Consider the following 16701-nt stretch of genomic DNA (forward strand, 5'->3'; position numbering starts at 1 on the left):
CCTCTTTTGGGGAGGAACCTCCCATCTGCTGCTGCCTTTTGCTGTCATTTGCCGGTTATGGTCAAGGGCAAAACAGGCGCAGCAAAGGGAAAAAATCAATTTAATTTGTCATAATTCTAAATAGAGTAGGATAATGAGATGTGAAACCAAATCTTAAAAACACCTTTCACCACTCCCTCCCTGCTTCCCCAACTCAGCCTAACTCCCAATTTCTCTACCACCTCCCCTCATGCAGTGTAGGGGAACAGGGAATGGGGGTTGTGGTCAGTTCATCACACATTGTCTCAGCTGCTCTTTCCTCTTCAGGAGGTGGGACTCCTCACACTCTTCCCTGCTCCAGCATGGGGTCCCTCCCACAGGAGAGAGTCCTCTATGAACTTCTGAGAAGCAGCTGTCCAGATAGAGTGGATCCAAAGGGCTGCAGGATGGGCATGTCCCAGGAGGGATGGGGCCAACTGCACATCCCAGAATGGGGACGAGCACCAGCACCCACAGAGGGGTCACAGACCAACACAGAGGTCCAGTTAGGTGAGACTGCTGCCTGGTGGATGGGAAGGAGGGGGAGGAACAACACAAATTGTTGCACTAGGAGAACAAGTGTTCTCAGATGTGCTTCCTCAGGGCTGCCAAGGCTGGCATTGGGGAGTCCCAGCTCCTCTGTGATGATTCCTAAGGACCAGCCCTCTGTTTCCCCATATCCCAGCCCTGCACCTTTCCATTTCTCAACCAGCAGCAGCCAAACAGGATTAAGCTCCCTTAATAACTGTAGCAGTGATCTGGACAAGCAGATTGTGTGCTCCCTCAGTCAGTGTGCAGATCAAACAGGAGTGCTGGATGTGGTTGTCAGCAGGAGTGTTGACGTGCCTGAGGGTGGGAAGGCTCTGCAGAGGGACCTGGACAGGCTGGGTCGATGGGCCAAGGCCAATTGTATGAGGGTCAGCAAGGCCAAGTGCTGGGTCCTGCACTGGGGGTCACAACCACCCCAGGCAGCACTACAGGCTTGGGGAAGAGTGGCTGAAAAGCTGCCCAGAGGAAAAGGACGTGGGGGTTGTTCTGGTTTGGTTTGGTGGGTTTTTCGGTAGCAGGGGAAGGGCCCCACAAGTGGCCCCAGTCAGAAGCTGAGAAGCTCCCCCTGCTCTAAAATGGAGGAGAGAGCTGTGCTGGGGAAGGAGAGCAGTGCTGTTGGCTGGTGAGGAAGAAGGGGAAGAAGGTGCCCAAGCAGGAGTTTCCCTGCAACTCATGGTGAGATGGCAGCTGTGCCCCTGCACTCATGGAGGAACGTGGTGGAACATTCCCTGAAGGCACCAGGAGGGGTGAACTTGGCCACTAGGCTTGGATTTTGTGGCCAGAGGATTTGCTGCCTGTGGACTCTGATTGTGCAGCTTTGGAAGACCCCAGCGCCTGGGGAGTTTGTTCCCAAACCAGCCCGTGACTCTGTGGGAAGCCCAGGCTGGAGCAGCTCCGGACCTCGTGGGAAGGACTCATGAAAGAGAGGTTCATGGAGGACTCTCTCCCATGGGAGGGACCCCGTGGGGAAGCAGGGAAGGTCTGTAAGGAATCCTTCTCTCTGAGGAGGAAGGAGCAGCAGGAACCACCAGCCTGTGAACTGACCCTAAACCCCATCCCCATCCCCCTGTGCCGCTGGGGGGAAGGAGGGAGAGAAACCGGGAACAAAGGGATTTGGGGCTGGGAAGAAGGGAGGGGTGGGGTAACATCTGCAAGCCCTGCTCTGTGTGTGTCTGTGTCCTGTGTGTGTGTGATTAGTGTGAAATTAAAGGATTATTTTTCCCCAAGTTGAGTCTGTTTTGCCTGGGTCCTTAATTGATGAAGAGCCCTCCTTGTCCCTTGTGTCAACCCATGAGCTTCTAGTTGGGTTTGTCCTCCCCACCCCAGTGTGTGTGCGGGAGGGAGGGGAGTTGAGTGAGCAGCCATGTGGCTGTTCCTTTTGTTGTCGTGTTGGGCCCAACCCACGACTGGGGTGTTGGTTGACAGGGGCTGATTATGAGCCAGCACGTGCCCAGGTGACCAAGAAGGCCAACAGCATCCTGGCTTGTGTCAGGAACAGTGTGGCCAGCAGGAGTAGGTGTGCTGGCTCTCAGACCTGCTTCCTCAGGGCTGCCAGGGCTGGAAATGCCTATTCCCAGCTCCTCCATGAAGATTCCTAGGGACAGGGCTTTCACACATACAATGGGCAGGAACCACGACAAGGTGGGGACTGTCTCGAGGCAGAGAGCCCCTGCAAACCAGAAGGATTTATTGGTTGTTCAGAGACAGCAGCAGAGCTGTGAGGGACAAAGCACAGCTGGGACAAACAGGCAGAAGCTGGGCTCTAGATGGGTGTGGGGATACAGGGCATGGAGGGAGGGGATGTGACCCTGCTTCATTCTCAGATGACACCTACAGGCACCAGGATGGGCATGAGACAGCTTTGCCAGAGCACTGGAGGACTGCCAGAACACATCCTTGGCAGGTGGTCCCATCCTGCTCTGTGACAGAGGATGCTGCAGCTTGATGAGGGAGCAAATTTGAGGAGGAGCAATAACCCAGCACAAGCTATAGGAGCTCCTTCTTGCTGTGCTGAAGAAGCCTCAAGAGGGGGCGATGGCAAGTGCCATCAGCACTGAGCCTCGGATGCCCACCCCTTCTCCGCACCCTCACTGCTCTTCCTGTCTCCCGGGCGCTCCCGGACAGGGAGAGGCTGGGACAAGAGCTCTCCAGCCTGGCCACGTTTACCTGCAAAGACCAAGGACAGCCATGGCAGAGGCTGCTGGGCTGTGGGAACTGTGGAAACACTGGCAGGGCAGGCTGTGTCCTACCTGCATCTTCCGCTGCCAGAAGAGAACCCATGATCATGCCATAAGGATCCAAGTTCTCGTAGGTCTGGAGCTCTGCAGGGAGGACAGGACAGAGAGATCCTGAGGGATGCAGGGGCTGTGGGAGAAGGAGCAGGGCAGGCAGCAGGGGGCTGTGGGGCACCCTGGGCACACAGGGAGGGAAGGTGACACATCCATCTGCCATGACATGACCCCTCAGCAAGGCTTGTTGGGAGGGCCTCCTCTTGTGCACCCAAAGCCAAAATGATCACTTGCCCATTAGTTTCTCAAATCCATCCTCGTGCTTGAGGGACATCATTAGCTGTCTGCCACAGCCAGGGGGTTTCCCTGGGACAATCCCCTCTGTAGCCACTGACTATCTCCAGGTACTTGTTAAGACTTGCCTCCCTGCCTGGCTCAGACTGCTCTTCACATTGCTCGCTCATGGAACCAGAGCAGCTCTTGAGCCACATGGCTGCCCCATAAACTAATACACTCCATGGCCCTCTCAGTCCAGATCCAGGCACCTGCACAGCTTCTCCTTTACTAGATACCTATGCAGGGCAGTCCCATGCCACGTGAGGAGACACTTCCTTTCCCTCCGTTGGATGGGCCAACTTCCCTACAACAGGTAAGTGTATTGTATTGCAAAAGGCCTGGAAACACTGCCCCAGAAATCTCCAGGATCTAAGATATTGCCTCCAGAAACTCATCCATGCTGAGGAACTCTGTCATCCATTCCTTTAACAAAGTTGTATCCCATCATGGTGCATCATCACCAACTGCCCTGCCTGACTTCAGCAACAGGCATCTGTCCAGAACACATTTTTCCAGCAGAGACAATGAGGGTGCAGGCAGTGTTCAGGGAAGCTCTCTCTTCCTGCCCATGTTCCCTGAGTGCTGTGGTGCACATGTCTGTAGGAATGAGTTTCCAGACATTGCTGCCCTGGCTGGGGCAGGGACAGGCAGCAAGGCACAGCCTTCCCTTGCCCTCACCACTGCTGAGCAGGGCAGAGGGAAGCTGCCTCTGCAGCTTGGGCATTTGCCCTGTATCCCGTACACGATCGGAAGGTCAGGAAGCCCACTCAGCTGGGATGCTCATGGCAAGAGGACACTCGGAGCCAGGCTCCACCTCCAGAGGAAGAGCAGAAGGCCCAGCTCTGCTCTGGCAGGCACAGCCAGGGGCTGGAGCGATGCAGCTGCTCTGGGGACAGGCCGTGCAGCCCTCCAGGCAGGGCTCTCCCAGCCCCACGAACCCTGCACAGGGCTCTCAGGGTGACCACCCTCCCGGGCTCTCTGGGTGGGACAGCGTGGCTGCACACACGGCTCTGGGAGCTGCTCCCAGGGGGGCACCTCAGCCCCACGCGGGGCAGAGCAACCATTACCTGAGATGTAGCTCTGAAATTCCAGGACGGCTGCAGGGCCAGCACCAGCTGCCGTCAGGCCCTGCACTGTCACCACGTAGGTGCTTCCAGCTGCCTGAGCAGGCGGCGTGTACTGGGTGACAGACTGGTTCACTGTCACCTGCTGGAAATCAAGGAAGCTGCTGTCCTGTGCTCTCCTGGCTGTGATGTTCAGCTGCAGGAAGGACAGGGAGCAGGGGGTGAGCAGCACCCACCTCCCGCTCCTGCTGGGGCCAGCTGTGGGCAGAGGGGCTGTCACCAGGGACAGCTGGGGACAGCAGGGGCCCGGAGCCCAGCACAGACACCAGCCGTGTAGAGCTGCTGGGCCCTGGCACCCACACCTCCCCCCAGGCTGCTGGCACAGAGCTCCGTGCAGGGAGCCTGGAGAGGGGAGGCAGCCCCAGGGAGCCCCTGGTTCCCAGGTACCTGGTATCCAAGGATCTCCCCTTTGCAGGAGGGCAGCGCCTTCCACCCGAGGGACCCTGTGCTGGGATCCAGCTGCAAGTCCTCGGGTGCATCTGGCACTGGAAGCACAGGAGAACAGGGTCACACGTGAGGCCAGGGAGGCTTTGTCCCCCAAAAGCCTGAATGTGCCGCAGCAGGAGCAGCGGTGCAGTGAGGAAGAGGAGAGCGAGGCCTGGACGTGCTGTGCTCCAGCTCCTGCACAGCCCCTTCCACTGAGCAGCCAGGGGCTCCAAACAGCCCTGATCTAGGAACATCCCTGCAGGGAGCAGATGCTCAGGCTGGGTGGCCAGGCAAAGGGGACATTGGCTTTAATGTAGGAGGACACATACCTGTTTCCTTTGTCCTGTAGATGCGTGTGAAGAGGATTGTGCTGGGGGGCAGGGAGATGGTGACACTGTAATGAGTGAAGGGCTGCAGGGGGGGGCAGGTAAATGTTCCTTTCCAGCCGTGTAGCCTCTCCTCTCCCTTCACCTCCTCAGCTTCACAGGGAGAGGAGTACTCATCTTCCAGTCGGCACTTGGCCCAAATATCCTGGCAGGTGTCAGGGAGCCTGCAGGTCCAGTTCAGCTTGATGCTGGTGCTGGAAATCTCCAAGGTTCCAGGGACAACCTGGAGAACATCTGTGAAGGAAATTGTGCAAGAGGGTTGCTCCCTTTCCTTCCCCTCCCAGCCTTGCATAGAACCACCGCCATCCCCACAGGTCTCTCCTTAGCTGACCCCCAGCACAAAGTTGATGTTGATGAGGCCATCCCACCTTTTTCCTGACTACACCCAGGCACTGCCTGCTCCTTCCTCTGACCCTGGGCTATTCCCAGGGATGCAGAAACTGTGGGAAGGTAACAGAATGCACTTGTGGCCTCTGTTCCTGCCAGCCCTGGGCCTTTCAACCCATCTACTGGACTGGTGCCCTTCAGACCAACAATGACTTAGCCAAAAAACCCAGGAACTAGAACTGCTCTCCTGCTCCTGCCCTACCCTGCTATTCTCCAGGCAGCCCCACCTGGCTGGGCTGGGCACACTGCCTGTGTCCTTATGGATGATGGCAAGGAGTTGTGCCCCCTGGTGCTCTGCAAGGTGCCCCAGCTGCCAGCAGTACAGACACAAACCTGGGAGGCATCAGCAGCAGTTTTCTCTGGACATAAGGCCCATGCCCTGCCCTGCCCGCCCCAAGCACAGGGCACTGATGGTGTGGGACACATACGGCACCACTGCCCCTGCCGGGGAAGAACAGGCTGAGAGTGGCTGGTTCACTCACCCAGACAGGTCAAGTTCCTCTCCATACGTTGCCATTCGCCCGTGCCCTGCCTCATAAGCCAGCCACTGTGAGGAATCCTGGAGCCTTCCTCTGGGTCCAGCTTCACACACTTGATCTCCATGGGGGGAGGCCAGTACCCCTCAGGGCATTTCATCTTCACCACTTCATTTGGGTAGAAGGTCCTCCGTTCTTGGCTGAAGATAAACCTGGGTTCCCACTGGGGCTTCTGGCATGTCTCTGCATCAGGAAGGTGGGAAGACATCAGGGTGGACAAACAGACCTGTGTAATCTAGGGTGGCACCTGAAGGGGCCGCAAGGACCAGGACACCTCTGTGGACATGTCTTCACTAGCCCTGGATCCTGCCCCAGGCCCTGGCACCTTCTGCAGAGCCCCATCCTTGGCACCTCCACCAGGAGCCTCCCCCCAGCCCTGATGGCAGCAGGAGCCCTGCACACCCAGCGCTCTGCCCTGGCCTGCCAAGGGCAGCTCCGGCCACTGCCCCCACCCTGATCCCACAGCCCCCTCCTGCCAGGACCCTCAGGGGCTGTGGCACCAGAGCCCTCCCCAGCACGGCTCTCCTGGAGCCTGGGGCAGGCACAGGGCAGGCTCAGGGGCTGCCTCCACACTGCCTTCAGCAGCACCTGCTGTGTCCCCAGGCAGGCAGAGCCCAGAGCCTCCTGTGCACACACAGCCTGCTGCTTCCCCTGTTCCGGGGGGGCAGCCAGGAGAGCTCCTCATGCCTCCCTTACCCAGGCACTCCACACGGTACATGGGGTCAATGTTGATCCACACGTCACTGCCATTCTTTCCATTCCAAGCTTCTCTGTATACACGATTCCCGTTGCTGATTGTCTGAATTTTGCCTGCACATTTGACACGGCTTAAGGATGGCTGGAAACCAGCAGGGCAGCGCAGCAGCACTTCATCATTCTTCTTGTAATTCTCCTGGTCTGGAGTCAGCTGGAGTCCTGGGCCCCAATCAGGTCTTTTGCATGTGTCTGGCAGAAGTGAGAGTGAATATTAGATGGGGCTGGACTTTTCAAGAAGGTTGAGGGGTGGATGGTGGGTTATCACTCATCCCAGCAATCCCTCCAGTCCCTGAAGGGAGAGACAAGGTGACATGTTCATCTCCTATGACATGACTCTTCAGCAAGGCTTGTTGAGAGGCAACTTTTCTAGTGGGTGAGTGTCAGCCAGGGCTCGGCCTGTTCCTGGACCCAGGTGGGGCTGAAACACAAGCACGTCACACAGGGTCTGACACCAGGGTCGGGCAATGCAGGGCTCTGCTTACCCTTGGAGATGCCAGTCTGCTTCCACCAGGTCTGTGTCCCATGGCAAATGCAGCTGATATGGGGAACCAATGGCACATACACCCCCGCACAGCTCAGCTGCACCAGCGTTCATAGCTGCTCTGGTTTGAGCTCAGCTGCAGCTTGCGGTCACAGTCAGAGGGAGCTTTACACCCTCCTGTGTGCACAGGACCTGAGGGAGAGTCCTCAGGATCACTGGGTTCTGGCAGTGCTCTTGGGGGGAGGAAGACCCAGCCAGGTGGGTGCTGGATGCCCTCACTTCAGAGGGGTAGCAGAGACGAGCACCTGACAGGATAAGGCCCCAGACCGCAGGTGCGTGAACCCTCCCTGCACCCTCAGGTGCAGCACAGCAGTGTTACCCACCTGCTCACCCACGCACTGCCAACGGATCCCAGACAGCAGGATCCAGCAGCCCAGGGGATGCTGCTCCCTCCTGCACTCTTCCTCAAATACAAGTGCTGCAGGAGAGCACACCAACCCCTGGGCCTGCGCTGGCACTGCACACCCTCCTCACCTGGCCCCACGAGGCAGCTGGCAGCACTGACAGCCTGCCCTCACACCTCCACATCCATGTTCACGGCACCCCCAAAAAGCTCACACCCCAATCCCTGCAACCAGCCTTTTCTTGGCACTTCACCCGGAATGAGCCTGACTTGGCCTGCCCTGATAGATGTGTCACCTGGACTGGCTCACTCAGTGCAAACCAAGTCTGTGAGGAGGCACCGGGGTATGAGGTGGCCTCCCATAAAACACTCTGAAACACCTCTTGTCAGCTACACACATCTCTGCAGCTGCCCGCTTCCTGCCAGCCAGCACTCGTGGGGCTGCACACCCTTACACTGGAACATGGGCATCACCACACTTCCCTTATCTGGTAGCAGGTTTTCATGCCATCATCTCAACCCTGCATCCTGGTCCTTCACCACAAAGGACCTTGGCCACTACCTCCATCCTTTGAGACCACCTGTCTTGTCCAGACAGGAAACTTCTTCCCCGCAGCGGATCCCTCCCAGCACCCTCAGATCACACACTTCACTGCAACGGCTTTAACAGACCTCAGTCCACGCCTAGTTAGGCATCCCCAGCACACACCTTCTTCCTCCCGCCTGCCGTTAAACTCCCCTGAAGCTGTGCACACATTTTCACATTCCTGCCCCAGGATGACATCCAGGATCCTTCCTCTCCCATCAAAGCCTGGGGCTACCTGCCCAGCACCAAGCGTTTGACCAGGCACAAGAGCCAGCAGGGAGCAGAGGGAAAATGAACCACCACGCTTCCAAGAGGGAACTTCCACTCATGGGCAGGAATTTTTTTTTTCCTATTTGTATTGTCAGGAAACACGGCTGGCTGTCCCCAAGGTGTTCCACAATCTGAAAGGCTAGGCAGAAACACCTTCAGACAAAAGGAGGACAGGGGATGCAGCAAGAGCACAGCCTGGCTCAGTCAAGAGGCTGACCATGACCTGCAAGGCAAGAGGACACAGTCACAAGCAGGCTGCAGTCCTGAGGGAGCAGAAATCAGCAAGACGAGCCAGTGGTGAGGTAACAGCTGGCAAGGCCAAGGCACAAGAGCAGACGTAGCAAGTGGCAGCAATGGGAGCTCAAGTCTCACTTCTGCTGGCCTCAGTGAGCAGAGGAAAGTGCAAAACTGGGCCATGGGCACTGTCAGCAAGTAATACAGCCTTGGTTGTCTGGTCTAGAAAATGTATGTGGGTCATTTAGATGTTGATGGCCATCTCAGAACAGCAAGGGCACAGGACACAGAGAGAAAGGGAAAAAAGCACACAGCAGACATGATTCCCTGATGATCCTTGAAGCGCAGCAAAAGCCCTTGTAGGGGCTCAGCTTGGTGCCAGGGCTTTTCCTCTTGGTGCAGCTGAAGGCAAGCTCTGCCCTTGCCTGCAGCTCTCTTGGGCTACCCACAATCCAGATTCCAGTGGCCTCCTTCAGTGCTGCAGATGCCAGCAGCATGGCAGAGGGTAACAGTCAGAACCTCAACTCCATGCCTCACACCTCTTCTGCAAACACAGATCCAAGAAGTCTGCCCCTGCTCTTTAAAGCCAGTGTCTCTGCCAAGCCCATCACAGCTCCCTCCAGCTGGGACTCCTCAGGACGAGGAGGGGAGAGCCATGACTATTCACAGGGCTTCTTAGGAGTGGGATGAGGGCAGTGAGAGGAAAGGGCAGGAGCTGCTGCTGAGTCAAGGGCAAAAGGCTTCATCCTTCCATAGATAGCTGAGGGCTGCCCATTGCTGGAAGAGCAGCATCCCTCCAGCCACCAGGGATGGGCAAGATGACTCACAACCCATCTGATGACTCGGCAAGCCACTTCTGCTCCCATTTCCCTGTTGAGACAATGAGTCACACCTCAGGACCCCTAGTCCCCACTGCAAAGAGCAGACACTTGAGCTGTGCCCCATGGGGACCTCAACAGGTACCCATAAGCCCAGGGCATAGTACACAGTCTCCATAGGAAAACCCACAGTCCCCGGAGGAAGAGCCCAGCAGAGATCCAGGAGGTGCTCCTTGCCCTCCTGGCTTGGAGAAAGACCAGAACAATGCTGTTCAAGAGCAGTCCCACCAAACAGCTCCTCTGGCCATGAGAAATACCAGACAGAGCAGGTGTCCAAGCTAACAGAGGGATTAATCTCACAGCTCCCCATGTCTTTGCTGCACAGCAGCACTGCCTTCCCCCGCCACAGGGATGCTGCCCAGATTGCCCTAGGAAGGCCACCACTGCTCTGATTGCCCTGCTTCATCAATCCACCATGCAACAAGAACCAGCCACCTCTTGCTCCCAGGGACACTGCCCAATCCAAGGAGGGACATTGCAGCTCCTGTGCTCATGGGGGCTTTGACATCACACTGAGGACTGATGTTGTCTATCCCCAAACAGAGCTTTGCCCCACCACAGCCTAATGGATGCCCGAGCATCTCAGGACTGATGCAGACACCAGCTTCAGCCCTCCCCAGCACAGCTTTTCTGGGCCAAAGAGGGTAAGGCTGTGTAGGAAATGTGCAAGCAGAAGAGCATCAAAACCTTTTCTGCAGGAGAGAAGCACAACCCAGTCTTACCTGCTTCTTCAGCTCCCCTCTCATTCCTGGAATCAGAGTCCTTCCGTCCCCTTGCAAACAACAGAGCGGCAAGGACCAGGAGAAAGGCCAGAGCCAACCCTCTCAAGGCCATGCTGGCACAAAGTCCTTGGGAAGGACTCTCTCTGAGCCACTTGGGAAAGGTATCTGCACAACCCCGTGCAGAAGAGGTGCTGGCACAGAAATGAAACAGCTACATAGAAAAATCACACACGGTGCAAAAAGCTTCCTCTTTAGAAAGAGAGAGTTCCACCAGTCCCAGGGCTGCTCCTCACCCATCTACCCACAAGCAGCAGATTCAGGCTTGATAGGGTCTCCTGCGTGCCTCAGTCAAGCCTTTTTACCCGCTACCTGGAGGAAGCACTCAGGGTGGTGGGCATTCTGGCTTGCAGCCCAGAAAGTTAACTGTGTTAGGACTGCATCAAAAGGAGCAAGGCCAGCAGGTTGAGAGAGGGGATTTCGCCCCACTGCTCTGTTCAGACCATTCAGCTCTGGAGCTCCCAACACAAGAATCACATGCAGGTCCTTGAGAAATTCCAGAGGAGGGCCATGAAGATGATCAAAGGACTGGAGCACCATTGCTGTGGAGACAGGCTGAGGCAGCTGGGGTTGTTCAGCCTGGAGAAGGCTCCAAGAGGTTGACAGGATGAAGTGAAATGGTTTCAAACTAGGAGAGGATATATTTAGATTAAATATTAGGAAGAAATTACTTCCTGTGAGGGTGGTGAGAGCTGAGATGCCCAGAGGAGTTGTGGCTGCCTCATCCCTGGAAATGTTCAAGCCCAGCCTGGATGGAGCTTGGAGCAACCTGGTGGAAGGTGTCCCTGCCCATGCAGGGGGTTTGGAAATTACCACAGAATTACAGAATCGTCATGGTTGAAAAGGACCTCCAAGATCACCAAATCCAGCTCTCAACACAAAACAAAACAACAAAAAAAGAACAACCAACGAGCCAAACAAAAAACCCCAAACCAACAACAACAAAACACAGCACAAAGAAAAAAACACAAAACCCCACAACCTTGGCCACTAAAGCACGTCTTAAAGTACCCAGTCTACACAGCTTTTTAATACCTCTAGAGATGGTGACTCAAGCAGATCCCTGGGAAGCCTGTCAGAAACACCCCAGGAAGGAAGGCAGAGAGGAGAGGGGAAGGTGGTGCCCAACGCTCAGATTCCTTAAGGGGTCATGCAAATGTTTGGATGTGTGTGGGAAGGATTGATTAGGGAGGAAGATCTGAGAACTAACAGTCCTTACTTTTGACCCTGAGAAGATCTAGGATTAAAATACTATTCTGGCCTCCATGACCACCAACACAATTGCAGTGCCACGTGGGGTGGCACCGAGTGCTCTGAGCCCTCCCCTTGCAGAGATGGGAAGCAATCCTTCCTCCTCCACTGGTTTGTCCCTGGGCACCGCTGGAAGTGGTGAGGGAGCTGCAGGGAACCGGCAAACCGGGGCGCCCCAGCCACAGAGGCAACCCAGAATGGCAGGGCAGCCTGTCAGGGCTGCTCTTTATAGCTGGCTGCAACCTAGTCCTGGCTCTCAGGTTGGCTCTTCTCTCTCTCTCCCCTGAGCTGTTATCCAATTAGGACACAGGATCTTGCAGTTTCTGGGTGAGACAACAACAGTGCTGCAGTTTCTCCCACCACAGGTTCCCCCTGGGAGGCTGTCTCCCCCATATGGAAGGCAAGTTGGTGTTTAGCCCATGAAGAAGGGGAATGCAGAGAACTTGAGGAGCAGCCGTTTTGAGGAGTTCAGATCAGTGCTCCATGAGGCAGCTCTTTGCTGTAGGGACAGCACTCACCCATATACCTGGCTCTTCCACAGTCTAACATTAGATATGCTAGTTCAGGAGATGGTGCTTTACTTCACTGGGAACCACGTAACAGAGTTCAAGTGAGAGAAGGTTTCCAAGGGACTGTCAAGTCATGCAGCAATCCATTAATCCAAACTTGGCATCACGTGATCAACAGGGTGGACGATCTCCAGCTCCCTGAGACCACTCACTGTGCTTCCAAGAGCACATCACCTGTGGGCTAGGCATACTCTGCACACCCAAGACATCTTAGATGCTTCCTAATACAGATTTCCTGCTATAGCAGACAATGGATGTGTACATTTCCACCCATAATAAAGCCAGCCAGGCCTAAGCTTTCCTCTCAATCAGGCTGAGGCTCCAAGGCAGTCGATACTATAAACATAAACAAGATCGATGGGCTCTTTCCTCAAGGTCCAGTTTGATTTTCAATGAACTAACAAGACTTAGACCTTCCAACCAAAAAGACAAAAAGCCAAATGCCCTGCAATTAACAATCAGGTTTATTTCTGGTAGGGAAGAACACTGAAGGCTCAAAACCATCCATCCACTAAGCTGCAAGGAAAGCAGAAGTAGCTGTGGCTTGTGAGGATAAGGCTTTGTGGAAAGCACTGCTGACGTAGCCACCACATTTCTCTCCAGAAGAGCCTACTTCTGTGTCAGATCAGATAACAGAAATGTATTTGAGGCTTATCCCCATCCCTACCCCATACCAGTCCTTGAGGCAGCCCAGAGTGGGGCGTACCCATGAACCATCAGACATGGTGATGGAATGGGCTGAGGCCAGGCTGGGATGTTCCCCCACAGCTGCTGGGTTAGGATCAGGCCTGGGGAGGGTAAGCCAGTAAGAGCCAGCCCCGGGATGGCCAGGCAGGGCTCTGCTCCCTACACAGCACCAGTGTGTGCCCGTGTGATCTGGGGAGCTGACACCCCACATGCTGCTCCTTCCTTTCCAAGGTGCAGCATCTGCCTCTGTATGCTGCTTTGGATTGGTAGGTGCTTGGTCATGGGGGAGGGGGCCCACGGGTGGCTCCTGTAAGATGCTGAGAAGCTGCCCCCACTCCAAAACCAGCCAAGGAGCCATTAGAGGGACACTGGATGCACCTCTGCCATTAATGTACGAAGGAACTGAGATGAGACCTGAGCAGAGCGAGCAGTTAGAAAAGAGCTGAGCTGCAGAGGCAGAGTGGTGCTGGTGGTTGGTGAGGAAGAAGGGGAAGAAGGTGCCCAAGCAGAAGTTTCCCTGCAGCCCATGGTGAGATGGCAGCTGTGCCCCTGCACTCATGGAGGAATGTGGTGGAACATTCCCTGAAGGCTCCAGGAGGGGTGAACATGGATTTGCTGCCTGTGGACTCTGATTGTGCAACTTTGGAAAACCCTGGTGCCAGGGGAGGTGCCTGTTCCCTGAGCAGCCCGTGACTCTGTGGGAAGCCCAGGCTGGAGCAGCTCCCGACCTCATGGGAAGGACTCATGAAGGAGAGGTTCATGAAGGACTCTCTCCCATGGGAGGGACCCCGTGGGGGAGCAGGGCAGGACTGTAAGGAATCCTTCTCCCTGAGGAGGAAGGAGCAGCAGGAACCACCAGCCTGTGAACTGACTCTAAACCCCATCCCCATCCCCCTGTGCTGCTGGGGGGAAGGAGGGAGAGAAACCGGGAACAAAGGGATTTGGGGCAGGGAAGAAGGGAGGGGTGGGGTAACATCTGCAAGCCCTGCTCTGTGTGTCTGTGTCCTGTGTGTGTTTGATTAGTGTGAAATTAAAGGATTATTTTTTTCCCCAAGTTGAGTCTGTTGAGACCTTAATTGGTGAAGAACCCTCCTTGTCTTTTGTGTCAACCCATGAGCTTGTAGTTGGGTTTGTCCTCCCCATCCCAGTGTGTGTGTGTGTGGGAGTTGGGTGAGTGGCCACGAGGCTGATTCCTTGTTGTCGTGTTAGGCCCAAACCACCACACTCCTGTGGTCTCAGAGCCCAGGGGCTCTTCTGGCAGGCAGAGCTCAAAAAAGCTCACAGGATCCTGACTAGAGCACAGCCTCAAGTCCTGCCTGCTGTGGAGTCTTCCTCACCCCTCCAGCAGCCTTCCAAATCCCACCAGCCCGGAACCTTCTTCCATGCAGGGAACTTGAAGACCTGTCAGCAGGCAAAAGCCAGTGTGCCATGCCCTTGGAACCCTTCAGCCCCTTCCCCAAGGTGACAATAAAACCCAGAGGTTCTGGTCCCCTACAGCACATCTCCCCCAGAGCTGGGAGAACTCCAGACGTGCAGGCAGAAAAGGAGTAAGGGGAACCCCCAAAGTGCCCAAGTGCAGAGGGATCACTCCAGGGTGACAACCTGGTCATGATGGTTTATCACAGTCTGCTTTGAGTCCAGTAAAACATCGGGCGATCTGCAGGGAGCTGTGTGGGCCTGGGAGAGGGGTGACATTGGAACATCTTCACTGTCACCCAGTTCCTGGCAGCAGCCAGGGCAGGAACTCCCTCTTGTGGCACTGTCCAACCCAGGCTGCCACCTCTGTATTGCCCGTGGCCTGGCCACTTCCCCAGAACAAGTGGTCTGAAAGCAGGGATGTGGATGAAGACAGTCTGGCAGGATGATGGGGTCCTAGGAGGTCACTCCTGGGGGCTCAACAACCATCCCTCCTTGCCTTCAGTGCCGGCTGCTGCAGCCACGTCTGTCCAGGGGAGGGAGCAGGACCTACTGCCTGCTCTACACTCTGAGCATCTCCCCACCTTTCCAAGTCCATCTCTGCATGACCCCCTGCCATGTTCATCTCTCCCCAGAATTGTGGAACCAAGCAAGCAAGACTCTGTGCCCTGGCACTGCTGCCTTGACACATGTCCCTCTGAAGTAGACAGCCAGCCCCTGGCCCCACACGTCCAGCCTGCCCAGGACCTCAGGCTTTGTGCTACAGCCCACACCCACCCCAAATAAACCTCTTCTCCCCTTCACTATCAGACTGCAACCTTCTCCTGTCTGGCTGCATGCTTGCTGACCACCCAGGAGGGTATTTTTAGCGCACAAAATTGGATATAAGCAGTTGGCAGCCAGGAGCTGGGTGGAGTAAGCCTGGAAGGGTATGGGATGACGTGTTTTTGGTTTGAGGTAGATGTGCTCAGAAATAGGATTTCCAGGCCTGACCTCCAAGCAGTTCCACATCTGGTCCAGCCGTTCCTGCGCCTATCCCTAGGGCCATCTTCAGCATGTCCCACCCTGATTGTTGGACAGGGAACTTGGTGAAAACCAGGAGGTGGGAGTTGTAGGATCTGAAGCAACATTTCAGGCCACGCTAGCCTCCCCTTGAACCCTGCCTGAAGATGTGACTTTCAGTGCAGGCTCCCTGCACCAAGAACAGTACTTCTGACCTGGACCTCCCACCCCCATGCTTTACATCCACATCCCCCCATGTGCCCTCTGGCAGGGCTGGCATACTGTGCCTGTGGTCTCTCACTGCCCAAGTGAGGCAGCTTTCTATCTCCTAGACAAAACCCCTCAACCTGCACTTCCTTTGTTGGACACGGCTCTCTCTACATCACTCCCATTCAAATGCTCCACCCAGCCCCATGTGCTGGCCCCACATGTCACAGCTCTCCTTCTCTAGGCAGCTGATGGAGTGCATGTGTTTGGTGGAGTCATGAGTCTCTCCTCCCATACACGTGTCTTAAATAAGGGGCTTGGCATTTCCCCTTTTAAGTTCTCAGTCTGTACAGCTTCCAGAGTAAAGCAAATCCTGAGGAATTGCTTATGCCACCCAGGGGCAGCTGGGAACAGAGAAGTACCCAAAATATCCTGAGCCAGGAAAGGGCCTGATGAATAGGGCAGAAAAACCCAAGCAGCTGTTTCCCCAGTGAAATGGAGTCAGTGGCCTGGCTTGGTGGAGGGGAGAAGGTGGCAGTGGTGGTGTTAGCTGGTCTTCTGGGCGCTGCACAGCCCCGTCACTCTGCCTAGCGCTGCACCAGTGATGCCTTGGAGAGGTGGGACCCTGAGCTGGCACAGGTCCCATCTGACCCATCCCAGGGTGTCTGCCCCTGTCCTGACCATAGGGCTGCCATCAGCAGAGAACTGTGCCTCCCCAGACCAGGTCCCCCCACACCTGGGGCACTGGAAAGCCAAGATCTGGGCCCCTGCTCAACCCTTTCCTCCGTGTGTGGCCCTGCAGAACCCACCATGAGCCCACTGGCTTCCCTCAGCCCTCAGCCACCAATCAAGGCTCGTTGTGGCATGACACCGTTCCCCACAAAGGTGAGGGAGGAGAAGGGAGTGGGGCACTGTGTCCTGGGTAAGTCGTTGTAAGCAGTGGGGATGGCGTGGTGCCCAAAGCAGCTGCCCTTTGTTGTATAAATATGTGCATGAAGTCACATGCACTTCCAGCTGAGGCTCAAGCCAAGGCAAGTGTTGCAGGCCGGTACTGGGGGGCTCCTGGCTGTCAGGTGCTTTTGTGACTGCCCCTCCCGACATGGATGGGTTTTTGCCTGAGACCGAGGGTCACACGTGGCACTCATTTCTCACGGAGGAGCGTGTGTCAGGGTGGTAGTTAGGATGCACCCCC

At 55.9% G+C, this 16701-nt stretch overlaps 1 protein-coding gene across 1 annotated transcript in view; it reads right to left on the bottom strand.

Annotated features, from left to right (window-relative positions):
• Nucleotides 1-2386: 2386 nt before the first annotated feature.
• LOC104389468 overlaps nucleotides 2387-16701 on the bottom strand; it is a 37978-nt gene continuing 23663 nt past the window's right edge. The window contains exons 2-7 of the mRNA XM_009998464.1: nucleotides 6687-6935; nucleotides 5011-5301; nucleotides 4643-4740; nucleotides 4199-4391; nucleotides 2817-2888; nucleotides 2387-2397 (exon numbers count right to left, since the gene is read on the bottom strand). Of these exons, the coding sequence (XP_009996766.1) occupies nucleotides 2387-2397; nucleotides 2817-2888; nucleotides 4199-4391; nucleotides 4643-4740; nucleotides 5011-5301; nucleotides 6687-6935 (914 nt within the window). The remainder of the gene's footprint in view (nucleotides 2398-2816; nucleotides 2889-4198; nucleotides 4392-4642; nucleotides 4741-5010; nucleotides 5302-6686; nucleotides 6936-16701) is intronic.

This window comes from Chaetura pelagica, unplaced genomic scaffold, assembly GCF_000747805.2.
Source record: "Chaetura pelagica isolate M959 unplaced genomic scaffold, ChaPel_1.0 scaffold925, whole genome shotgun sequence".
Classification (NCBI taxonomy): Eukaryota; Metazoa; Chordata; class Aves; order Apodiformes; family Apodidae; genus Chaetura; species Chaetura pelagica.